The following is a 27,056-nucleotide window of genomic DNA, read 5'->3' as shown; positions in this document are numbered from 1 at the left end:
CTGGCTGGGGATTGTGGTAGTTATAGTCCAACAGCATTTGGGGAAAGCTGTGGTGCAGTTAGGTCATTTTAGATGCTGGCCTTAGAGGCCACCACCCATTTTTAGATGGTAATGCGCAGGGCCAGAACCATTTTTTGGTCAGCCTTTGGGCAAGAGAGCATCATTGGTCCCCCTTTGGCACCAACTTTTCCATTTTTTTAAAGTGCCAGCTTACGCTCCTCTTCCTCACTCATTTGCCCCTCTGAGTGAGGTCCCAGATGTCTGCACGAAAGTCCTGGCCTGGTGGCACCGTTGCCATGAAGTACCAGTTAGGGCTGTGCCCTGTGAATCATGGCAACTCGTATGCGGTAGAACCTCGTTGTAACAGAAGGCAGAAGTCCGAGACAAGGCAGCTAAAATGAAGAATTAACCATGACCAGAGGAACCATTCCTTAAGCATCTTTAGAGAATACACAGTTTAGTTCAAGCAAGCTACATACTGCTAGGTAATGACCCGGTGACCGTGCCTTTCTCTTCTGCAAGCAATTCGGACAGAAAAATATTGGAAGCAGCCCCAACCAACACAGCCATTTGTCAGACATCGCAGCGGGTGCACGATAGACGAGATGACCAAGGAGAGATGGGGTGGAAGGGGAAGAAAGACAGGGTGGGTAGGGTGAAGAAACGAGAGCAACCAGATAGGGAGACAAACAGGCAGAGGAAGGGAGAGTGAGTGGAGACAAGAGACAGAAATGGGTGTTAGTTAAGAGTTATCCATGGTGCAAGGTGGGAGGCCTGTTATCTGAATGAAGCTATAAGCTGGAAAATATCACATCATCCAATGGGGTCAGGTTTGCTCAGACACTTAGAGCTTCTCTACACCAGGCTTTTTATCCCATGTTGTCTGAATGCATCCAGCGTGGTTTGTTAACCATGCACTGTGGCTTGTTTTTCTCAGACAAGCCACCTTGACAACCCATGGTTTGTTGTTGGGTTGCTCAGGGTGGTCAACAAGCCACACTGCATGGTGAACAAGCCGCCCTGGCTGCGTTCAGACAACACGTTAACCCACCCTGTGGAAACCATGCTGCATTCAGACAACATGCTAACCCATGGATCAACAAACAACCTGCAGTTCAAAACTACCCACAGTCCACCACTGAGTCTGGGTTAGCGTGTTGTGTGAACAGCCCCACCGGCAAACATTCCAGCAATCCTGATACACCACAGAAAGAGCAATCTGTTGTAGAGTAGCGGAAACGTGTGTCAGAGGATTCCTAAAACAGATTGCTCTTTTTTCATTACTAATAGCAACAAGTAAAGAGCAGCCTGCATCAGGATGGCTAGGTAGGGGGTGGAGCGATCAGCAGTGGCAGAAGTGGTGGGGGGGGGTACAAGGCACCATGGGGGTCCCAGTTAAGGCTTTGGGGTTGAAGGTTTTGCACTCTAATTGAGGTCTTTAAGAAAAGTAGCACTGCTCTACTTTGGGGAGCCTCCCATGCAGACTTCACAGCCTCTGATAGACCCCACAAACCTTACCTCTGGTCTGGAGAACAGTGATAAGAAACACTGAAAGAGGGCTTCTCCACACCAGGCTTCTTATCCCACAACTTTACTGGGGCTTCTGCTTCCGGATTCTTTGTGGGATTAAGATCGGCTCCTTCACATGCACTTCCTCTTTTCCCCCCTGGGGTTTGCCTTTATCTGCAAGTTCTATATGTTTTATTATACAGCTACTAGATGGTGCTGCTGTTATAGCACAACTCCCTCTTTACATGGAGAAATTCCAATCACATTTTGAAATAGCTCATTATCTCTGTTTCAAATACCATGGAGATGGTCAGAGAGCATGGGAGAGGTGCTGGAGGTTGACGATGTCATGTAAAGGAGCCGCAAACTTCTGTGAGTGACCAATCTCAATTGCAGGATAAAAGCCTGGTATAGAGAAGCTCAGAATGTCTCCCCAATCCATTAAGTGCCACCATTGCAGTCCACCCCCATTGTTCCTTAGGAAACCCATGAAAATGAGCGGAGGTGGCATGGCAACAACATTTGGGAGATGTGTTTCCTACATCTCTCTAGTGATCTCCAAGAGGGATGTAGGAAGCGAAATCAAGAGCCAGCTAATGGCAGCTGTGAACCTGAGTTACGGAGGCTGTCATTTTTTTCACCCTTCCATGCCGCCACCTGTCATTTCCTTTGCAGGTCAAGTGGCGCATGACAATGTGATTCCTAACCTGTGATTTATATCAACCCACCTGTGAATATCTAACCACCCTCCCTTTCCTGCCACCCAGCTACTTCCCTACCATTCTGGTGGTGGCAAGTGGGAGGGAAGGAAGGGAGAAGGATCTCTCCCTCCCTGTCATCTGCTGCACAAGTAGACCTGGGAAATATAATTTTTGTGTGCTTGTTGGTTTTAATTTTTGTGAACCGCCCAGAGAGCTCTGGCTATTGGGCAGTATAGAAATGAAATAAATAAACAAATAAACAAACAAACAAATAAACAAATAAATAATTTTCCCAAGGGTTACTCTGGATGTCGGTGGCCACTGGAAAAGTACATTTCCCAGGTCTACTTGCTCACAGAATGCTGTGTAGCATCACTGGAAGGAGAAGTGGGGAGAGACTTCCCTCCATTCCCCCCCCTTGTGCTACCTACCCCTGCCCCCAAGATCAATTATATAAGCAAGTGGGTAGGAGGAGTGTATTGGGGACAGGGAGCGAGAGGCTTGGGGGACTGGGGGAGGATGGTCTGCTCAGTTTGGCTAAAGGAGAATTATGGGGCCATCATCCTTGGGGCTAGCATTATGAGCTCCCCAAACTCATGCTTTTAAGTCAAGAAATATAAGTTCTGGCAAGTTCTCTAATTTCAGCTAAAGGAACATCCTGTTGTCTAGGTTGGGAAATGGAGTGATCCAGTAGGATTTGGTGGATAATCACCAGCAATGGGTGAATGATGGAATGGCGTGAAAAAGAAGTATTGGACAGTGCTTGGTCACACAGGTGATGACTGAGGCTGCATCAAGCAAGCATGGGAAGAACGAATCTCCAGAGCTTGTCTTGCAGATGAAATGTTTAGAATACTCCTGTCAAACCAAAAAGGACATTGATTGATTCTTCTTAGGAAGCAAATCAGTGAGTAGCTGGGGAAATCCAGCTGAAACCAGCAGAACTACACCTTGGGTATGAAATCAGTGACCACCACCAATAAAACTGGTTGCAGAACTATCCCATTTAGACTGGGTTCAAATGACTTGTCAGCCCAGAGCAATGACCTTCAGCTCATGACAAACACGTCGGACTTAAGGCCAGTTCCCACAGGTGCATTATCACTTTGTGCCTTCCCTTGATGACTCTCAACTGAATCTGTAAATTTATGCTTTTGAAATGTCCTGTGCTTGCAGGGACAGCAGGCATCATGACATTTCAGTTTGTGATAGGAGCATAGGCAGTTGCAATCCAGCAGGTCAGACTATTTGTCTGAGAGGGTCTTTCCCATCACTTTCTACCTTTTCCTTGTAACTGGAGAGCCAGGGATCAAAACTGAGACCTTCTGCCTGCAAAACAGGTGCTACCACTAAGCTATGGTCCACCCTCCAAAGCAGGCTGGCTGGTTTACACAAATGCCAATCATCACTTGATGGCCCAGGTAGATTAGTAGGATCCCCACAGGAGGCAGAGCTAACAGGTGTGCCGGTAGAGCAACAGTAGATCTAAATCTCTGAAACAGGAAGTACTTTGGCTAGGAGGTACTTTAGGTTGTGTTTCCTGTGTGGTTGCTATTGTTGCTGTTTGGAGAGATATCTGGAAGCTCCTCGAGGTTCCCTTAAATGTGCATGAATATTCAGTTGTCTAAATACTGCTTTGTGGCACATGAGCTGTTTCCTCTTTAGAGCTAGATAGCAATTTATGTGCCTGCCAATGAACAGTTTCTTTCACAGTTGGCACTTACCAAGACATGGGAATTTAGTGGAACAAAGGGCCCCTCTACACCAGACTTTTTATCTTGCAACTTTACCAGGGCTTCTGCTTCTAGATTTTTGTGGGATTAAAATCAGCACTTTACATGAGCTTCCCCCTTTTTTCTGGGGATTTCCTTTGTCCGCAAGTTCTATATATTTCATTATGCAGCCACTAGATGGTGCTGTGGTATAGCTGTGGTTATAGTCCAACTGTAATTACATGGAGCGATTCAAACCAACATTTTAAAACAGCACAGTTTCCCTTTGGCCATTAAAGCCATGGAAATGGTCACAAAGCACAGGAGAGGCCCTGGAAGTTGATGCCGTCATGTAAAGGGCCCACAAACTTCCCTGAGTATCAAATTCAGATTGCAAGATAAAAGCCTGGTGTAGAGAAGCCCTAAGTGTCATGCACTGCAAGGATCGAACCAAGAGCCTCATGGACCAGACAGACATTTCTGGGGAGGCTGCTCTAATCCGTCCTCTCCTCTTCCTGACTCCTCTCTGTCTTTTGCTGACCTTGAGGTACCTGAGAATCTAATGCTAAATTATTGGTAGGGGACAAATACATGATGGACTAAACATCCAGTGTCTGTCTGTCTGAAAAACTCTGACATGACCAATGGAGTCTAATCAGTCAATCAGTGCCTTCCTGCAGCAAAATCAATAAAATTTGATGAGTGCAAAAGCCAACATTAATTGGGGTTGGAAGAGAGGGGAACTGACTGTCTGAGGGCATGCCTACTTTACAGATGGAGGGAACAATCCTATGTCCCCCAGACAACATTGGGGGGGGGGGCACACGACATAGGATTGTTTGGTTTCTGGGCTCTGAGGTTAGGAACAGGGCTCTGATCTTGGAGCTCAGAAACCACGCTCCTCGCCCCTCTCCCTCCCCTTCATAGTGAGTGTGGTTCTGGCTTTGTCTTCATGCTTGGAAACAGAGCATGGAGATGGGAAAAGGGGGTATTCCTGGGGGCAGAGAGGGGAGGAGATTGGGGCATTGGCCATACGACATTTCCTATGTCCGTTCCAGCCCCCTTCCCTTCCCCTCCAATGCACCACTGCTATGTGGGTGAAATCGCCCATCTAGCAGAAATGTAGGGCAGCTAGAGAGCCACCCTGTATTGGATACTCAGCAACCTCCCCACATCGGATACTACCTGCACTGGATACACTCCAGCCACCCCACATTGGATACTCAGCAGCCTCCAAATTGCACACTTAATGTAGTTTAACACTGCTTCCAACCATTGACTTTTCTTCCAACCATGAGAACCTGGCATTCCTGCAGGTTGCCGAGAGTTCTTGGTTAGAAGCTCTCCCCAGTCCCTTCAAAAAAAAAATTTTTTTTTTTGCCTGGCAGCCATTGCAGCTAAGCAGGATCAAAAACTGGTTTACATTTTGCAAAAGTGGATGAGCCCCATGTACAGAAAAGATCAACTTTACAAAGGAGGAGTGTTCTTCATGCAGGCAGGCTTCAGAAAATGTTCTACAATATCTATTCTGCCAGTTGAAGGAGATGTTGTAACCTGTTGGGGATTTTGGTGGGACAGACAGGCATGTGTACAAGGTCCCCGTGCTTAGATGAGCACTCCCACCCACAATAATCAGCAAATGGATTTGCGCAACAAGCACAATTTGGAGGTTTTTGCTTTTGTATTGATTGGGTATAGATCTCAGAGAATGTGTCTGTATGGGGTTGGGGGTGGAAATTCACACCACACCACTCCACAATTATTTATGGGACGCAGGACCACCAAATAGACCATTACAGCACACAGCTCTTTAAATGTCCAGACAAGTACCTTCCAGATGAGACAAACAGGAAGAAGAAAGCAAGGGTTGAATCGGTGACTTACTGTAAGCCTTTGATTGCCAGTTAAGCCTCCCACGCTCACCTGAGTTTCAGCCGCCAGGCGTGGCATGGAAGCCGCTCGTCCCTGGCTCTCCAGGCCAAGCTGATGCTCACCGTTGGCTAGTGTGGGGCTGATTTCTCGCATTTCTACTACCTGAGAGAAAGAGGGTCAGAATCGAAGAACTAAGCATGGCGCTTGAAACCAAAGGCATGGTGGGTGACTGGCTACATCAGAGGAAGAGGAGAGATGGTGAGAAATCAGCTGCCTCCAATAACCTTCACCAGCAGCCATGCCACTTGGCCACATCAGAGCGACAGGTGGGACAGCAAGGCCCCCTCCATCAGCCCAGCTTGTGCATCTGCTATTTGGCTCCTTCTCTGCCAGGACCACCTCTATCCATCACCATTCCATCTGGTCAATGCATTTTGTCACTATGTAACAGTAAGAAGGATCTGGTTCCTGACTATGCTGACTTTTTCTCTTCCCTCCCCAGTCTGTTCTCCTTTGGTATCATGCCTCTTATACGGTAAGCTATTGGTTTTACTGTATATTGCTTTGGGTGCTTTGTCAGAAAAGCCAGATACAAATGTAGTGCTGTGCCAAATCCTGGCCCATATTTCCGGGAACTTCTTATCTCCCCGAGAAAGAGGCATTGTTTTTTCTGCCTCTTTCAAAGGAAGGGGGAGAATTTTGGAAATTTTTCTCCTTGGAGAGGGGGACAGGGTTTCCACGTACCTTTTTTTAAGTGTAAGTGATTCTTGAGGGGGGTCTTCTCTTGTTTTGTTTTTTTAAAAAAATACACCCCCCTCTGCACTTGCAGGAGCCCAGGACTCTTTTCCAGCCAGGAGTTCTTCTTGAATGCCTATTGGGGAAGGAGAGGTCACATGGGCTCTTGGGAGTTCAGAAAAGAATGTCACGCTGGAGAAGATTCCTTGGCTCCTGCAAGTGTAGGGGGAGGTGTTTTTTTTTTAAATGAATAAAAAAATAGAAAGAAGACCCCTCAAGAATCGCCTACACTTTAAAACGTATGTGGAAACCCTGTCCCTCTCCCCAAGGAGAATATTCTCTGAAATTCTTACTTTTCCAAGCCTCTTTCTCTAGAGTTTTTGCCTTCCCCCCCAAAAAAAAATGGAAGTGCCAAAATTTTTGGTACAGCACTATATAAATGTACCAATAAATAAAAAAAGAACAATAGGGGCCAGCAGGATAATCTGTGAGTTAGAAAATACTTAAATATTATTAGGAGGCACCAGACCACAGCTTCCACCATTATCATCTTGCGACTGAAACAAACTGCAAATAGGATTTAACATCAGAACCTCAGTCAGAAGCATCTTTCTCCTACTTTATTTTTTTTTTAACAACCATCCATCATAAAGAAGAGTCCTGTGTAACTTGGAAGACAGTACACTATATTGTGAATGTGGGTTCATCATAATAAACATATTTTTAAACTGTCTATGAATTTTGTTTGAATAGATCAATCTGGCTACCTATTTTTAATCTACTAGAGAAAGTCACTCAGTCCAAGAGCTGGAGTTGTGTTCTGATCAGGGATGCCAGACCATTCCCCCATGGACACAAATGAGGCCAGATTCCAAAGAATCTGACCTCCAGAGTCCACAGTGGAGTGGCTACACTTATCTCCAGCTCTGGAGGGTTTCCCATGGAGCAGCTCTCTGTCTCCCTATTGTGGGGAAAAATACAGCTGTAAATGGTGTATGGTATGCCATTTGAGGCTGCAAAGCACTGACTTTGATCTAAGTACAGCCATAAATAGCTGCAATTTAGGTCAAAGTCAGTGCTTTACAGCCGCAAATGTTGTACAATACACCATTTACAGCTGTATTTTCCCCCCACAATAGCCTAATGGCAGCTGTCATTAGCGTATCATGTCTTCTAGGGAGCCGGAGAGCCACTCTGCAAACTCTAGGAGATGCGGCTGGGCTCCGGATGATTCCATGGGGCCCCGAGTGGCCCGGATTGCCCCTCCACAGACACCCCCCCCCCAACCAGACTGTCGGGGATTCGTACATCACTAGTTCTGATAAATGAAGGCAAATTGAAAACTAAATTCAAGTTGTGTGCATGTGCTGGTTTATCTAGAAGAGGAAAAAGCTTCCTCGGTGAAAGGACCCTTCCTCCTGTACCACCAGACACTTCAATGTTACCTGCTTGCTTGTCTGCTCAATGGGAATTTCTTCTGAACGGCCACGTTCAAAAGCTGGTGTCTTGGTTTCATAAAAGATGTCCTGAGTCCGCTGAGTCCCCCATGAAACAGACTCCTTGATTCCTCCTCTTTCAGGCATTGGTCTATCATAAAAGGAAGAGGGAAAGAACTCGCTAAGAACACACAATACTGGAGGTAGACAATACGTGTGTGGGGGTTCTGGGGAACCCACAAAACAATGAAAAAAAAACAACCCATGGCTTAGCAGCTGTAGGCAAAACTGATCTAGTTTTGTAGTAGTGAACTGTGTTTGGACTGCATCACTTCAGGTTGCAGTGGAGGGACTCACATGACTGAGTGGTACTCCCTGTAGAACAAAACAAAACAAAACAAAACAAATAAACCCTGCACACAGAAACCTAGCATGTGAGGGAGAAGGCTAAGCTGAGAAGCTTTGTGATGCCAGGTTTTTATGTGCAGGGCATTTTTAGTATGGAGTGAATGAGTCTCCTACTTGCAGTCTAAAGTCATACAACCCCAGTGCCACATTTGTTACCTTAAGTAGGGACGGATGGGTTAATTTCAGTTTCTCTCAGTTTCTCAAACTTTGAGAATTTTTCCAATCTTAAGTTTGGTTTGTTTTGAACACAGAATTTTTTTTAAGTTCTCAGGAAAATTTGTATGCATTTTTTGTGTGGATTTTTGTATCTGATTTTGCTCTCTCTCTCTCTCTCTCTCTCTCCCCCTACCTACCTACCTACCTACCTACCTACCTTTCTTTGTAGCAATCAGCTTTCCTAATGCACTGCATGTTTATGGTTATTTCCATGGATGTAAGCATTTTTGTGTGCAGTTTTCCTAACTGGCACATTTTTGCACACATAATACTGATTGGAGAACTCCATCGCAACTAGGGATGGCGGAGAATTCTGCCATGGATTTCAGTGAGGCTGAATGCACTGGCATTCGACCCCCCGAAACCCGTGGCGGAATGGCCTCCCACCCCCCGCCACCCAGCGGAATCCCCCTGGGATGAAGCTTACCTGGGGCAGATGCTCCGGCGGTGGTGGCTCCGGCGGCGGCTCCGGCAGCGGCGGCTGGTCTCTCAGCTGGCTGCTGCAGCCGCAAATGGTGGCCGTCGTAGCGGCCGCCCTTTGTGTCCTGCCAGGCTGCTGTGATAGGTTACGTAAGTATTTACGTAGCCTATCACGGAAAGAGCAGCGGCGCAAACGGCGTAGCGGCCGCCGTTTGCATCCCTGCTCTTTGCCGTGATAGGCTACGTAAAGATTTACGTAGCCTATCATGGCAGCCTGGCAGGACGCAAATGGCGGCCGCTACGACGGCCACCATTTGCGTCCGCAACAGCTCAGCTGTGGCCAGAACTCCGGCTGTGGATGGCCCTGGCCGGTGGCTCCACGGAGCCACTGTGGAGTGAAGCCGGCCAGGGAGGATTCTGGGGGGAGGGATGGAGCACCTCCCCCCCCACTGTGGATCCCCCACTGCGGAGCCATGTAAGGGATTCATACATCCCTAGTTGCAACATTTGGAGAAGTTCAAATGTGAAAAGATAACTGAGTTTCGGTTTGCAGATAAATAAATTTATTTATCTATTTCACTTCTATATTGCCCAATAGCTGAAGCTCTCTAGGCCGTTCACAAAAATTAAAACTACAAAGTGCAGCATGAAACAATATAAAATATGAAAGCTTAAAACCACAATATAACAGTGCAAACAAAGTAAAACCTAGCAGCAACACAGAGATTTAAAATACAGATTTCAAACACCAAAGCAAAAGACTAGGAAGCTAACATGCTAAAATACTGGGAGAATAAAAAGGTCCCCACCTGGTGCCGGAAGGAGAACAATGTAGGCACCAGGCAAACCTCTCTAAGGAGCTCATTCCACAGCTGGGGTGCCACAGCAGAAAAGGTCCTCTTCCTGGTAGCTACCCACCTAATTTCCTTTGGCAGGGGCTCACAGAGAAGGACCGCTGAGGATGATCTTAGGGTCTGGGCAGGCACATATTGAAGGAGGTGATCCTTCAGATGACCTGACCCCAAGCCATTAGGGGCTTTGAATGTTAATGCCTGCACTTTGAGTTGGGCCCAGAAATGGACTGGCAGCCAGTGCAGCTGGAAAAGTCCTGGCATAATGTGATCTCATTGGCCAGTCCTGTTAACAGTCTCGCTGCCCTATTTTGGACTAGCTGAAGTTTACGGACCATTTTCAAAGGCAGCCCCACATATAACACATTGCAGTAATCCAGACGAGAGCTTATCAGAGCATGGATAACAGTAGCTAGGCTATCTCTGTCTAGATAAAAGCGTAGTTGGTATACCAGCCTAAGCTGATAAAAAGCGCGCATGTACGAAATAAGTTCACATTAAAATGAGAGCCAAAGAAATTTATCCCACCTTCAGTGAGGGCTTGGTCAAAAGAGTGAGGGGTTTCTGGGTACTCACAAGGCACCGCCATTGTTGAGAGAGGCAGAGCTCTTTTGACGCAGGAAAGCGTTGGGGAATATGGGAGGGTGGCTTTGTTCCAGGGCTGCCTTCAAGGGGTGGAAGAGGGACACTGTCCCAGTCTGCAAGGCATAAGAAGAGGTGTTGAGGAGGCATCTTTCTTACTGTTGTTGCTATTATTATTATTATTAGTATTACTACTGCTACTGCTACTACTACCACTACTACTACTTTTATAAGCCGCCTTTTTTCCTCCAAGGAGCCCAAGGCAGCTTACATGGTCCTGCTCCTCTCCCAGTTTATCCTCACAACAACAACCCTGTGAGGTAGGTTAGGCTCAGAGTCAGTGACTGGCCCAAAATCACCCAGTGAGCTTCCTGGCCGAGTAGAACCCAAACCTCCCAAGTTCCAATCCAGCACTCTAACCACTACACCACACGGGCTCCCCATTATATTCGCTGTATCATCTGCCCTTGTAAGACTTCCCACAGAGCAGCAGAGGGAAATGTTGACAGCAGCCATTCCTGCCAAGGAAGCCTTCAAAGAGATGGCTGGGAGCTATCCCTGTCCCTTGGGGAAGGAATGCAGCTCAGTGGCAGAAGCCCCCCGGTTCAATCTGCCGCATCTCCAGTTGCAAAGGATCAGGCAGCAGGTGGTGGGAAAGATCTGAGAATCTGCATTGCTGCTGCCAGTCAGAGTAGACAATACTGGGCTACATGGACCCCTAGTCTCACCTGGTAGGAGGCAGCTTCTTATGTACCTTCCCTGACTTTATTCTAGCCTGCTCTGTATATGCAGCAGAATGTAGTGATGCAGTCACTAGATGACAGAAAGGACTGTACTACAACAGAATGCTGGTGGTGGATCACGTTTATAAATGCCCTCTATGGGACAAAGTCCCTGCAAGTAAAAGGCTAGCACAACAAGGAATGGGCTGAGCTATAGGGCTTCTCTATACCAGGGTTTTATTTTGCACCTTTACCGGGGCTTCTGCTTCTGGATTCTTTGTGGGATTAAGATTGGCTCCTTTGCACGTGCCTATATGTGCTTTTTCCCCAAGGGATTTCCTTTCTCTGCAAGTTCTATCTGTTTCATTATACAGCCACTAGATGGTGCTGCAGTATAGCAGAATTGTGGAAGTACATGCAGTGCTTCATCATGCTTCTAGAAAAAATGTCATAGAATCATAGAATAGTAGGGTTGGAAGGGGCCTATAACACCATCGGGTCCAACCCCCTGTTCGGTGCAGGAATCTAAGTCAGAGCATCCCTGAAAGATTGTTGTCCAGCCTCATCTTGAATGCCTCCAGTGTGGGAGAGCCCACCACCTCCCTAAGTCATGGGTTCCATTGTGGTATTGCTCTAAGAGTCAGGGAGTTTTTCCTGATATTCAGCCGGAATCTGGCTTCCTGTCACTTGAGCCCATTATTCAGTGTCCTGCACCCTGGGATGATGGAGAAGAGATCCTGGCCTTCCTGTCTGTGACAGCCTTTCAAGTCCTTGAAGAGCGCTCTCCTATCTCCCCTCAGTCTTCTCTTCTCCAGGCTAAACATGCCCAGTTCTTTCAGTCTCTCCTCACAGGGCTTTGTTTCCAGTCCCCTGATCATCTTCATTGTCCTCCTCTGATCCCTCTCCAGTTCGTCTGCATCCTTCTTAAAGTGTGGCGCCCAGAACTGGACACTGTACTCAAGATGAGGCCTAACCAGTGAAGAGTAGAGGGGAACTAGTACTTCCCAGGATTTGGAAGCTATACTTCTATTGTTGTTGTTGTTCAGTCATTAAGTCATGTCCGACTCTTTGTGTCCCCATGGACCATAGCACGCCAGGCCTTCCTGTCCTCCACTCTCTCCCAGAGTGTGCTCAAGTTCATATTCATTGCATCGGTGATGCTATCTAGCCATCCCATCCTCTGTCGTCCCCTTCTCCTTTTGCCTTCAATCTTTCCCAGCATCAGGGTCTTTTCCAGGGAGTTTTCTCTTTGCATTAGGTGGCCAAAATATTTGAGCTTCAGCTTCAGTATCTGGCCTTCCAATGAGCAGTCAGGGTTGATTTCCTTTAGGACTGACTGATTTGACCTCCTTGCAGTCCAGGGGACTCGTAAGAGTCTTCTCCAGCACCACAGTTCGAAAGCATCAATTCTTCAGTGCTCAGCCTTCCTTATAGTCCAGCTCTCACAGCCATACATTACTACTGGGAAAACCATAGCTTTGATTATACGAACCTTTGTTGGCAAGGTGATTGGGGTTGGACTCGATGGCCTTGTAGGCCCCTTCCAACCCTACTATTCTCTGTTTCTATGATTCTATGTCTCTGCTTCTTACTATGCTGTCTAGGTGTGCCATAGCTTTCCTCCCAAGGAGCAAGCATCTTTTAATTTCATGGCTACAGTCACCATCTGCAGTGATCTTGGAGCCCAAGAAAGTGAAATCTGTCACTGCTTCCATTTCTTCCCCTTCCATATGCCAGGAAGTGATGGGGACAGATGCCATGATCTTAGCTTTTTTAATGTTGAGTTTCAAACCAGCTTTTGCACTCTCCACTTTCACCCTCAGCAAGAGGCTCTTTAGATCCTCTTTGCTTTCTGCCATTAGGGTGGTATCATCTGCGTATCTGAGGTTGTTGATAATTCTCCCAGCAATCTTAATTCCGACCTGTGATTCATCCAACCCGGCGTTTCTCATGATGTACTCTGCATATAAATTAAATAAGCAGGGTGACAATATTGTCACCTTGTCGTACTCCTTTCCCAATTTTGAACGAATCGGTTGTTCCATGTCTGGTTCTTACTGTTGCTTCTTGACCTTCATACAGGTTTCTCAGGAGACAGGTAAGGTGGTCTGGTACTCCCATCTCTTTAAGAATTTGCCACAGTTTGTTGTGATCCTCACAATCAAAGGCTTTAGCATAGTCAATGAAGCAGAAATAGACGTTTTTCTGGAATTCTCTTGCTTTCTCCATGAGCCAGCAAATGTTGGCGATTTGATCTCTAGTTCCTCTGCCTCTTCAAAACCCAGCTTGTACTTCGGGTAGTTCTCGGTTCACATGCTGCTAAAGCCTAGCTTGTAGGATTTTGAGCATAACCTTGCTGGCATGTGAAATGAGAGCAATTGTGCAGTAGTTTGAACACTCTTTGGCATTGCCCTTCTTTGGAATTGGAATGTAAACTGACCTTTTCCAGTCTTGTGGCCATTGTTGAGTGTTCCAAATTTGTTGGCATATTGAGTGCAGCACTTTTAACAGCATCATCTTTTAGGATTTTAAATAGCTCAGCTGGAATACTGTCATCTCCGCTAGCTTTGTTGTTACTAATGCTTCCTAAGGCCCACTTGACTTCACTCTCTAGGATGTCTGGCTCAAGTTCAGTGACTATCATGGCTATCAGGGACATTCAGATCTTTCCTGTATAGTTCTTCTATGTATTCTTGCCACCTCTTCTTAATCTCATCTGCTTCTGTTAGGTCCCTGCCTTCTTTGTCCTTTATCATGCCCGTCTTTGCAGAAAACGTTCACTTACGATCTCCGATTTTCTTGAAAAGATCTCTAGTCTTTCCCATTCTATTGTTTTCCTTGATTTCTTTGCATTGTTCATTTAAGAAGGCCTTCTTGTCTCTCGCTGCATTCAGTTGGATATATCTTCCCCTTTCTCCCTTGCTTTTTGCTTCCCTTCTTTCCTCAGCTACTTGTAAAGCCTCATCAGACAGCCACTTGGCTTTCTTGCATTTCTTTTTCTTTGCGATGGATTTCGTTGCTGCCTCCTGAACAATGTTATGGACCTCCGTCCATAGTTCCTCAGGCACTCTGTCTATCAGGTCTAATCCCTTAAATCTATTCCTTACCTCCACTGTATATTCATAAGGGATATGATTTAGGTCATACCTGAATGGTTTAGTGGTTTTCCCTACGTTCTTCAATTTAAGCTGAAATTTTGCAACAAGAAGCTCATGATCTGAGCCACAGTCAGCTCCAGGTCTTGTTTTTACTGACTGTATAGAGCTTCTCCATCTTTGGCTGCAAAGGACATAATCAATCTGATTTCGATATTGGCCATCTGGTGATGTCCATGTGTAGAATCACCTCTTGTGCTGTTGGAAAAGAGTGTTTGCTATGATCAGCGTGTTCTCTTGGCAAAACTCTATTAGCCTTTGACCTGCTTCATTTTGTACACCAAGGCCATGTTTGCCTGTTATCTTGGTGATTTCTTGACTTCCTACTTTAGCATTCCAATCCCCTATGATGAAGAGGAGATCTTTTTTTGGTGTTAGTTCTAGAAGGTGTCGTAGGTCTTCATAGAACTGATCAACCTCAGCTTCTTTGGCCTCAGTAGTTGGGGCATAGACTTGAATTACTGTGATGTTGAATGGTTTGCCTTGGATTCATACTGAGATCATTCTATCGTTTTTGAGATTGAACCCCAGTACTGCTTTTCCCACCCTTTTGTTGACTATGAGTGCTACTCCATTTCTTCTAAGGCATTCTTGCCCACAGTAGTAGATATAATGGTCACCTGAATTAAATTCGCCCATGCCTGTCCATTTTAGTTTGCTGATTCCCAAGATGTCGATGTTCAATCTTGCCATCTCATGTTTGACCACCTCCAGCTTACCTTGATTCATTGATCTGACATTCCAGGTTCCTAAACAATATTGTTCTTTACAGCATCGGATTTTCTTTTCACCACCAGACACATCCACAGCTGAGTGTCCTTTCGGCTTTGGCCCAGCCGCTTCACTCTTTCTGGCACTACTTGGAAATTCCCTCTGCTCTTCCCCAGTAGTATATTGGACACCTTCTGACCTGAGGGGCTCATCTTCTGGCATCATCTCTTTTAGCCTTGTGATACGTTCCATGGGGTTTTCTTGGCAAGAATACTGGAGTGGGTTGCCATTTCCTTCTCCAGTGGACCACATTTTGTCAGAACTCTCCACCGTGACCTGTCCGTCTTGGGTGGCCCTGCACGGCATATCTTATGGCTTCACTGAGTTACGCAAGCCCCTTCGCCACAACAAGGCAGTGATCCATGAAGAGGATACTTCTATTAACGCAGCTCAAAATAGCATTTGCCTTTTTTGCAGCCACATCATATTGTTGGCTCATGTTCAAGTCATGTCGGACTTTTCCCAATCTTAAAAAAAAACCAGGATAAAGGTTATAAAGCACGGGAGAGGCCCCGGAGGTTGATGACATCTTGTAAAGGATCCGCAAACTTCTGTGAGTGACCAATCACCATCATACAATAAAAGCCTCATGCAGAGATGCCCAGGGTCTTTCTCCCTGATCTGCTTGTTTTTTTCCTGGAGAATGTTTTGTCCTGGTGGCAGTTAAGGGTGAAAGAAAAAGATACTTTACCTGGCAAATACCTCCAGGGGCTGGATGACCAGGATCTCGGGTGTTCTTATTCTGTTTGTAGAAGTCGAATATCATGAGGGCTGCATAGACCTTCCCCACTGTCATGGCTTCAGCTGGAAAAAGAAAGAGAGAAAGGACAAGAGATTAACAGGGGAGAGCTGGAAAAACCAGGAGACCAGAAGCTAAGTCCCACAAGGAAAATGGAAGGAACTGGGTATGTTTAACCTTGAGAAGAGAAGAGTGGGATATGATAGCACTCTTCACATATCTAAGGTTGTCACAAAGAAGAGGGCTGCAACCTGTTCCCTTGTATGCCCTGGCCGTGGGCTGCTAAGGTTTGGAGGTGCCGTGAAAGTGATAAGCCAGATCCAAGTTTACTTACAAGGAAACTTTATTGAGTACTTACAGCATTCAGGCACACACAGTGGATGGATCAGACAGCTTCTCTGAACCCAGAGCCAAGGGGTAAAATGGGTTTTATACTATACATGCCAGCAGTGAGGCAGCATGACAGGAGCAAGTGTTAATTAGCATTCATTCGCAACTTTCCCAGCATAGACTACCCTGATAAGATAAACGGTTCAGAGCTTGTTAGCATGGCATGCACTGAGACAGCGATATCGACCTTTGACTTATCTTACCAGCCAAGATGCCCACTATCAAGGAAATTGCACTAATAATGAACCAAGGCAGAGAGCATTATGGATCTCTAGACCCCTCTAAAACTGCAGGTGACTTGGTTACAGGCCTGGGGCCATTACGTCTCTATCATCCAAAACTGTAGGACATGAAATAATGGGCTTAAGTTACAGGAAGGCAGATTTCATATGAACATCAGAAAAACTTCCTGACTGTCAGAGGAGTCAGACAATGGTTCCGACTGCCCAGGGAGGTTCTGGGCTCTCTGTCACTGGAGGTATCTCAGTAGAGTCTGGACAGCCATCTGTCAGGGATGCTTTAAACTGGATTCCTAGCTTGAACTGGGGGTTGGACCTGATGGCCAAAATGGCCCCTTCCGACTCTGTGATTGTATGATTCTTCTTTAATCTGGAGTAACACTCCATTAGTGATGATGCTCATGATCACGAATGGAGATCAGTGGATGCCCAATCCCTCAGTGAGCTGCCATTTTGAATAAAAATGGCAGTTCATTCTTTTACGTAAAGGGCCTTTTATGCAAATGGTGGCCATAAAGTGGCCATTTACTCAAGATTACTCAAGGAGTAAATGTAATAGAACGAGCTGACATTTTTATACAAAATGGTGGCTTGACAGCCCAGTGGGGACCGCTGTGCTTGCCCAACTCTGCACACATCGAGTTGGGCAAGTGCGTCAGTCCTCAGACTGGAGTTTGGGAAGCTGAGGTGGGGGCGGGAGTCTGCTGGACTCCGCCCCCCTCTCAGAGTCCTGCAACACCCCCAGTGACAAACGTCCCTCAATAAAACAGGATGGCTCCTAAATGCAGCAGGACTGGCTTGCCACATTTTGAAGCAAGTAAAGTAATACGCATGACTATCTGAAGACCTCCTCCCAGTAAGACCATTAACTCCAGTGTCTAAGATTACCTAACTGCACTGCAGGAGGTACTGGAATTGAACCTGGGACCTTTTGCATGCAAATATGAGCTCTGCTACTGAGCTTCTCCCCTTCTCCAATAATGTCAACACTTATTCATCTGACAACAGCTACCAAGAGAGACATGGCACTTACGTTTATGAGGTGGTACCAAGAGATCCAATGTCTTTGGGGACAGATTGGGCCAAACCAACGCGATCTCCTTCCTCAGCTCAGCATCACACGGGTGTTGCAGGACCCCTGTCCAGCACAGGCCAAGAGACACAAATGAAGAAAATGAGAAGATTTTAGGTCTAGGGTCTAGTTAGTCCAGCATCCTGTTTCATACAGTGGCCAATGAGATCCTTTTGGGAAGACCAGCAGGGTACAAAGTCAGCAGCCCCCTCCCTTGGCTGCTCCCCAGCAATGGCTATTCACTGGCATAATGCCTCTGAACCATTGGTCGCACATAGCTGTCAGGGATGAGTCCCAGGCTTTTCAGAAGTCTGACAGCTCCGATTCTGAGTCAGAGTTAGAACTGCTAGATCAAAGCAAGGCAGAGGGACCCTCCCTAGAGTGCCGAGATGCTGGAAGGGTTTCCTTTCATGGCCTTGACAAACAGATGGCCCAGGCTGAGTCCCTGCCACCTCTTTCCACTGTGGGAATTCAAGTTTATTTCGGGGGGGGGCAGGGCTCAGACGCTAAGCAGGAAAAGTTAGGGGCAGGGCTCAGATGCTAAGCCAGGACACCCATCCTTGGAAGCCAACGTAGGAGGGAGCCACCCTAAGGGAAAGGGATCTCTGTGAAGCTAGCTGGGCTGTGGTTCATACCCAAACTGCCAGCAACTTCTCTATCCCCTGGTTTGTCTCCTCTGCTTAGGGATAGTTGATTAGTTGTTTAGGGCCTGGGGCAGTCTGAGAGTTTCCTTGAATCTGCATTTGTAGAGAGGCTAGGCTCTCGCAGAATATAGTTGTATTAGCCCGAAGCAGTGTCTATTGTGGTGTTGATTCTGAAGGGAAAGGATGATCCATTCTTGACTGCAGTCATCATGGCTAACAGCCATCAACAGAGGGCTCCCCCCTCCATGACTTCGTCTAATCCCCTTCTAAAGCCATCCAAGCCAGCAGTCATTTCCATACACTGTAGCAGCGAACCCCACACATCCCTTTGGCAACTTGTCAGTCGTGAATGCCTGCTGCCCCATGAATTGCTGTGGGGATTGAGGTCTGTCTCCCTTTGCAGTGGCTTTTGCAGAAGGTGTTGGCATTCTGCAGAAGCCAGCATGAAGAGAGAGGTCAGGAGACACCCCGCTCAATGAGGTGGGAGATGTGGGTGAGAATGCCTGATCCAAGGCTGGACAGATGGTGGCAGAGCAGCGGTGAGAGATGCTGTCTCCTGGTTGCTGCTGTAACAGAGATGTGCTCCTGTGAGATGTGTTCAGGTGGGGAGGGTCACATCACAGCTCAGTTGCCAAAGCAGTCTAGCGTAGCTGCTGCCTCAAGCAGGGAAAGGGTGGCTCAGTTGCCTGGGGAGGGAGAGAGGACTGCAAGTGAGGGCAACCCCCTTCCGTCTTCACTGAGTGGGCAGGGGGAGGCCTTGACAGGGGAGAGCCTTGAGAAGAGAAGACTAAGGGGAGATAGGATAGCACTCTTCAAAGACTTGAAGGGTTGTCACAGAGAGGAAGGCCAGTATCTCTACTCGATCATCCCAGAGTGCAGGACACGGAATCATGGGCTGAAGTGACAGGAAGGAAGCCAGGTTCCGGCTGAACATCAGGAAAAACTTCCTGACTGTTAGAGCAATGCAGCAATGGAACCAATTGCCTAGGGAGGTGGTAGGCTTTCCCATGCTGGAGGCATTCAAGATGAGGCTGGGCAGCAATCTGTTAGCAATGCTCTGACTTGGATTCCTGCACTGAGCAGGGGGTTGGACTCAATGGTCTTTTAGGCCCCTTCCAGCCCTACTATTCTATGATTCTGTGGAGCCGGACACCAACCTGTCAGGGATGCTCTGACTTGGATTCCTGCATGGAGCAGGGGGTTGGACTTGATGGTCTTATAGGCCCCTTCCAACCCTACTATTCTATGATTCTGTGATTCTATGACAAGACCAAGTCCTTCATCATGCACAGAGGAGGCAGGTGATTGGTGGTCCCAACAATAATGGCTGTTTAGCCAGTGAAACTGAAAGCTGTTGGACTCTGCTCCCAATTTCTTTCTACCCAAGAGTATTGTGCCAAGGAGCTATACAAGTCTTCCCCAACCTGGAGACTTCCAGACCCATTGGACTACAACCCCCATCAGCCCCACCCATTCTGGCTGTGGTGATGGCAGTTGTAGTCCAACACATCTGGAGGGCAGCGGCTTGGGGAAGGCTGGGCTGTATAAACTCAGGAATGGCACGCCTGAAGGGATTTGTGTGTCTCCTCAATGCAAAAGCCTTAGGCAAACTTTTTTTTTGGCAGAGGCTATACCACTTTGGTTTTCACATGAAGCATCGCTTGCAGCCTCCAGCCTGCAGTTGAAAACAAATTTACAATGTCTAATGTGTCCAGGACGAGGCTTGGAAACCAACATTTCTTTCCAAGGGGGTAAATTGGCATGTCTTCTTGGGCAGAAAGAGTTGGTCAGAGTTGCCTTTCAAAATGCAGCCACCTCCATATTTTCTGAAATGAATCAATTCAACTGATTATGGGATAGGCACTTTTTCTTTTCTGCATGGGGGCAGACATAGAGAGGAAAACCTGCCATTTAATCTCTATTAACATGTGCAAAATATAAATGAATATAGAAGTGAAATCCTTGTCTGCTCAAGATAATGATGGACATGTCCGAAATGGTGGCATTGAACTACTCCCCCTGCCCCCAGGATGGCTTTACAGGATAAGTCACCAGTCACACACACACACACACACAGAGAGAGAGAGAGAGAGAGAGAACCTGTATGAGTTCCTGTGCACGCTCACACTTCTTTGACAAGACTCTAGTCAACAGGAAATGCACTCAAAATGTAATTTTCAGTCTGGATTTGTAGATCTCATTACTTCAGTTTTACAAACATTGGGGCCAAAGTCTCCCCACCACCACCACTGCCTTTATTCCAATGCAGACAATGACAGCCTTTTAAGCCAGGGATGGGCAATTATTTTTCTGTCGAAGGTTGGATTATCTTGGGGAAAGTTTGTGAGGGACTGATTACCAGTGTTGAGAAGGGTCAGAACCAGAAGTGGGTGGGGCCACCCTTTCTCTCTCTTTCTTTGCCACCCCTTCACTCCCTTCTTTGCCACCCCTTCGCTCTCTTTTTGCCACCCCTTCACTCTCCCCTTTGTGTCATCCCCTTTTCTGCCTGCCTGCCTCTCCTCTTCTTCCTCACCTGCCTGGGAAAGGATGGATCCCTCTTGCCATGGGTCTGAACTGATTGCTTGCAGAGGTTTTTGAAATTGGGCCAAGCCCTAGAGTTGCAGGTTACCCAGCACTGTTTTAAACCATCGGGTCCTGCTCCACCACCATCTCACCTGATGCAAGTTTTATTTCCAGGGCAGTTCGGATCAAGGCCATCAGTGTAGATGTGAAGTGGACGCTCAGGTCATCATTTGAGATGGGCATGTTCATCCTTACCAAACGCTGAGAAAAAGAGAAGGTTTCCCATCAATGCCTGGCAACGTCTCCCCCCGCCCCCAACCTCAGGCCCACCCCTTAGCCCCAGATTTGCCCTACTGATTTCTTTTTTCATTCCCCTCCAAAGTAAAGCAGAGAGATTACCAAGAACTAAAGTTTTACAATGTTAAGCTTTCATGTGCTGACTTGTGACATATACCAGATTTGGGGTGTGGAGAGGATCCACATCCTCTTTAGGTTGCTTGTTGAGCTGCATTTACCACTTGGAAGTTTTCACATTTAACCTAAGTCTATCTTCCTGAAGATTAAAACTGCCACCTCCTGCATTTCCCTCAGTGGATAGAACAGCTTTAAAAAGGGATTAGACTGGAGGATAAGGCTATCTGTTACTGCTTGTGTTCTCCAGCAACTGATCTTGAGAAGCATTCTGATCCTGGAGCAAATACATAGCTGACATGACTAGTAGTTATTGATAGCCATATTTTCCTTACCTACCTTCCCGTGGTGGCTGATTACTCCAGTTCTGTAGGGACTGTGATTCCATTCAGGGTTTTAGTTGCCACCAGCCAAAACTCCAATGGTGCTATCCAAGGTGCTATCCAAGTGAGCTGACACCATTGTGGGGGATTAGGGTTCAGCACCTTGGGTAGCACCATTAGAGTTTTAGCTGGTGATAACTAAAACCCTGAATGGAATCACAGCCCCTCCGGAGCTGGAGTCACCAGCCTCCACTGCTGCTTTCTCAACCCCATGCATAATTTTATATGTCTCTATGATGTCTCTCCCCCACCCCCCATCTCATCTTTTTCTAAGCAAAAAGCCCCAAACATTGTCAGTGTTCCTCACAGGATTGTTGCTTCAGCCTGATCAATTTGGTCACCCTCATCTTCACCATCAAGGATAGAGCTTGGAGAGCTCCAAAATTTAGAAAGAAAGAAACAAACAAACAAAACAGTTTGACAATGGCAGAAAAGAGTGCTACTATGGCTACAGTATCAGACTAGGACTGGGAGAGACTTGAATTCAAATCCTCACTTAGCCACAGAGCTCTGTGGGTGACTTTTGCACCATACACTATCACTCAGCCTCACCAGGGTTGTTGTGAGAATAAAATTCAGAGGGGGAGAGCTATGCACACCTCCATGAACCCCTTGAAGGATAGGAGTGATAAAAATGTAATGAATGAAATAATGAAAAAGACACCCAAAATGAACATGGTGAATTGCTCAGGTGGTGTCAAGCTAAGCTAATGTTTTGTTTTGTTTTCCAGAAGAATATTTTTTTCCGAGAATATTTCTGAGATGTTACCTTTTCTCACCCCACACCCTAGAAAAAGAAGGCCACTTTGCAGAATTTTCTCCAGATACTCTCCACTGTTTTTTATTTTTGTCATGGCTGCTTTTTTCCCCCCTATGATGCCTAGGGCATTATGGAGGTGACAAAATGGTGGCCAGGCTGCGGACACAGTTACTGCTGTCACTGCTTGCAGTGGAAGCAACAACAACAAAAATGTCTCAAAAAAGAAAGAGGCAGTGTTACTGCTAATGGAGGGCCTCACTGCTGAGAAACTGTTGGAGAATTTCTCTCCCCTCTGGAGAAATTCAGCGAAATGGTCATCCCAATTCCCCACCCCCAAATAGTGTGGAGAATTTTGAGAGGCCATTTGCACACAGGTCTAAATTCTCAATGTCTCTGCCTCCCTGTGACAAACTGATCAGCTCTTGTCTGTACACAGCCTGTCATCCAAAATGGATACTGGCAAAAGATTGACAGTGGCATCTCACAGAGTAAACACAATTGGTGGAGGGTGGGGAGGGGGATAAAAGTATGAAGTGATTGTACTTCTTACAGCAGCTTGGAACAGAACCTGACAGGAGTTGCTGAGAGCCAATGTGCATCCAGACCCCAAAGCGATTCCAAAACAGATGTTAAATCCTGACTCAGCTTCGCTAGGCGGATCTGCTCGACTGCCTGTTCAGCTGGTTTCTCTACCGTCAGCACAGGAAAGGTTAGCAGCACAAATGTACATTACTTAATGCAACCCATTGGTCCAAACTTACTCAGATAATCCCACTGAATCCATTTCAGTGAGAGAGAAAGAACAAATACAAGAAAACAAGAAAAGAAAAAAGATGCATGGAAGTGAAGCACAAGCAGATGAAAATAAAAGATATAAAAAATTCCCAGGAGAGCTTTATCATCGTCCATGTGAGTGGCTTGCAAACCAGCCTTAATCAGACAGAGGGACACCTATATTTCCCATATCCATTAACATGGAAGGGTTCTTATGCAGTTGGTGGTTTGAGGTTGTTGTCCTGATTCAGCCTCTATGAGAACAAGGAATGGCAGAATGCTTTTTGCTCGAAAGCTGGATTCTTCATCTCGTGGTGAGTGGTGACTGATTGCTGAATGGCTGAAAGTAGGGATGTGTGAACTCACCCCCATCTGGGTTCTCCAGACGCCCTCCCAGTCTCTGCTCCCACTTGCCCGTCCCGGACCATACTTGACCACCTCCCACACTCAGCGAGCAGCCCACACTCACCCCAGCAGCCTCGCCGAGCTCTGCAGTCACCATTTTAAAAATGAAATAAAATGGCGATCACAAAAATGTGCATGTTTTTGTATGTGTGAAAATGTTCATTTTTGTGAATGTGCATATATTCTTGGGTGCGAAATGCACATTTTTGCTAAGGCACACATCTGTGTGCGTGTGAAAATGTGCATTTTGGGAGAAATGTTCATTTTCACACATACGCAGATATGCGCATCCACAGAAATGTGCATTTTTGCATGGGCGCAAATATGTGCTCTTTTGTGATCACCATCTTCGTTCTCCAAAAATGGCGACCATGAAGTCTGACGAGGCCGTGGGGGTAAGTGCAGGCCATTCACCGAGCGCGGGCAGAGGGAGAGCAGAGGCAGGGGCTCAGTGAGTGGGGCTCAGGGGTGTAAGCAGGAGCAGGTCTGCTGGATTCCTGGACTGAATCGGGCGCCCACGCCATGTCTAGCTGAAATGTTCATTGGAAGCTGTCTTAGCTTGAGTCAGACTATTGGTACATCTAGCACAGTTTTGTCTGCGTTGACTGGTAGCAACCCTCCAAAGTTTCAGGCAGGGATCCTTCACAGCCCTACCTGGAGATGTTGGTGGTGGCGCAAGAGGGCCTTCTGCATGCAAAGCATGTGCTTTATCACTGACTTATTGTTTTTACCCTACAAATAAAGCAAGATTCTGGTCCTCATGATTCTGAATAAAGGGCAGAATTAAATAGGAATGCACAGGGCCAGCCCTACCATTAGGCAGAGTGAGGTGTTGGCCTCAGGTGGCAGATGCTGGGAGGCAGCAGCAGCAAGGTGTTGAAAGGAGAGAGCGATATGGCAAACCGCCTGCTTTATGCCCTGTAAGTAGCCTTTTGCCTTCACGTACAGTGGCGGGTGCTGTCCTAGGGCCATTGCTGAAGTCAGATTCACCTGCCTGTTTTTCTACATGGGATGGGAGAGGGGGACATTTAGTTCTTTGCCTTGGGGAGCAAAATGTCTTGGGCCAGTCCATAGGAAGTATACTGCCGTATATATAGCTGCCGTATACTGAATCAAACCATTGGCCCATGTAGCTTAGTATGGCCTATGCGGACTGACAGCAGCTTTCCAGGGCTTCAGGCAGGAGTCTTTTCCATCCCCATCTGGAGATGCTGAGAACTGAACCTTGGACGGTCAGCATGCAAAGCATGTCCTTTATCACTGCACTGGGGCCTCCTCCCTGTGTCTGGAGTGATGTGTGTGGGGTTTGATTTGTGATGCCTCATTCCCATACGTTGGTTGCTGCTTGATGTCAAGGTGTCGACCAACCAGCACTCCATTTTCTTTTACTAGTTCCCACCCACCAGCAACAACATCCCTGCTTTCTATATATGTATATGATGCATTCACATGCCCTGTTTGAGCCACTTGGAACCACAGGGGGGGAAAGCCCTAAATCAGCCAGCAACTACAGCTACCGAACACTCAAACTATCATGTGAATTCCTCACTTAGCTCAAGATAAAAACCAAGACAAAGCCAGAGCCATTGACAGGGGGCCTTGAGAGAGATATTAGGAGTGGGGGGGCAAGCAAAGATGTCTCCACCTTTCATGGCCCTATTCACAAACCATATACGTGTGTGTAAGGGCAATTCCAGCTATTGGATGGTCAGAGAATTATTGGGGGGGGGATCTTATTAGATCTTGTGAAGCTCCATTGAGCTGTCAGCCCCCATGTTAGATTTCCCAGAATGCTCTGTTATGAGGGGCATTTTGTGTAAAGAAAAAAAAAATACTGCCCTTCATAAATAGATCAATGGCAGCTGCCAAAATATTTTCTCTCTCGTATTTTTCTGGCTACCATCCCCCCTCTGAAATACGCTCCTCAGAACCAGGGATGTGGGAGAAATATGTTCAGTTTACATCGTAATGCAAACTTACCTAATTTCATGCTTTTGAACTATTATGCAAACTGAAACTCAGTCTTCCTTCAAAATTAAACACTTCTCCAACTTTTGCAGTGGAATCTCCAATCAAAAATGCATCCTTAAATATATGCTAGGGAAAAGACCATTAAAATGCTTTATATTAGGAAGATTGCTTGCAAAAATATGAGGCAACATCGCATGTATTAGGAAAAATGTGCCCAGAAATGCTTATGAATTTTCAGGCAAACGTTCATAAAGGAAGTCTCAAAGTTCAGGATGACTTGAACTTAAGACTGGATAAATTCTCAAAGTTCAAGATGAACCAATGTTAAGATTGAAAAATTAGAACCTGAGAGAAAATGAAATGGGCAGATTTGTCCATCCCTACCTGGAACAGTGAAATCTGGGGAATATACCATGGAGGTTGCCAGGATGATGGCGCTTCAAGAACTGGGCACTTCCCCTAATGGTCCCTCCTGTACTGTGTCCTTCTACCTTTGGCTAGCCAGCCTTCCCCCACCTGGTGCCCTCCTGATGTTCTGGACTAGAGTTCCCATCAGTTCCAGCCAGCATGATCAACCGTCAGGAACAGTGGCAGCTGACAACTCCAGTTCCGGAGTGGCGTGGATTGCATTCAGGGTTTTACTTACCACCAGCCCAAACTCTAAAGGTAATAGCCAAGGTGCTGAACCCATTTTGGGGATAAGGTTCAGCACCTTGGACAGCACCTTTAGTGTTTAGGCTGGTGGTAACTAAAACCTAGAATGGAATCACTGCCCCTCTGGAACTGGAGTCACCAGCTGCTGCTGGCCAGGAAAGCTGGGAGTTGTAGTCCAAAACATCTGGAGGGCACCAGGTTGGGAATGGCTGGGCTAGGGAGTGAAGAAGCTGCTCCGGATATGCCTGCCCACTGTCGCCAACACATTGAGCTGGGACGAACTGCGAGCAAATGGGTCAAACATGCTCCTAGAAGCCCCTGCAGTCATGTGTCTACATGATCAGAACATTTTTCTGAGACGCTTCAGATGGCAGTTGACAAGACCAAGGCCCCTTGTTTGTAATTAGGCCCTTTTGCTGACATGAGCCAGCCAGAGGCTAACCAGAGAAAGCAAACTTACTAAACTGTGTAGGAAGCGCTTGTTAATATTTCTGTCATCTTCCCCCCCGCCCCACTCCCCAAGACTTTCCTCCTCAGAGGAGAAGCTGCGGGTGGGGTGAGGGGTCTGCAATGTTTTCTCTCCCGACTTTCTCCATTAAGACTTTGTAAAACAGAAAACAAACTGGCCAGATAACAGCCAACGGCACACTGGATCATGAGTTATAGAGACAACCCTTTCTTCATCCAGTTCATACTGCAAGCAAGGCTGAGGGAAAACAGCTTCCTCTGCCAAAGGCATGGAGAGCAAAATGCACATGAAGTACAGGAATGGGAGAAACATCCCCCAAAACACAGAGGCGGCAAATTCTGGTTATCCCTCCCCTGCTGCTTTTCTAGTGATTCATTCCTCACCCCCTGTGATCCATTGCAGTGCCCAAGAAGCAGTTAAACTAGAGCTGAACTGATATTTTCAGCTGACATTTTTTGGCCATTCATGGGGAGAAGGAGCAAAAAGAAATCACCTGCCCCCAAACTGGAGAGGAACTGGAGGAATTTAGTGA

The 27,056-nt window shown here is 46.7% G+C and overlaps 1 protein-coding gene across 1 annotated transcript in view; it reads right to left on the bottom strand.

The window, feature by feature from the left end:
• CACNA1B (calcium voltage-gated channel subunit alpha1 B) overlaps positions 1-27,056 on the bottom strand; it is a 479,093-nt gene that overhangs the window by 9,890 nt on the left and 442,147 nt on the right. The window contains exons 40-45 of the mRNA XM_084821407.1: positions 20,850-20,958; positions 17,492-17,596; positions 15,782-15,894; positions 10,437-10,558; positions 7,975-8,116; positions 5,846-5,956 (exon numbers count right to left, since the gene is read on the bottom strand). Coding sequence (XP_084677533.1) covers positions 5,846-5,956; positions 7,975-8,116; positions 10,437-10,558; positions 15,782-15,894; positions 17,492-17,596; positions 20,850-20,958 — 702 coding nt within the window. The remainder of the gene's footprint in view (positions 1-5,845; positions 5,957-7,974; positions 8,117-10,436; positions 10,559-15,781; positions 15,895-17,491; positions 17,597-20,849; positions 20,959-27,056) is intronic.

Source organism: Heloderma suspectum, chromosome 14 (genome assembly GCF_057233095.1).
Source record: "Heloderma suspectum isolate Gila_16-S chromosome 14, 16-S_ref, whole genome shotgun sequence".
NCBI classification, from domain to species: Eukaryota; Metazoa; Chordata; class Lepidosauria; order Squamata; family Helodermatidae; genus Heloderma; species Heloderma suspectum.
This window is presented reverse-complemented; position numbering and strand designations above follow the sequence as displayed.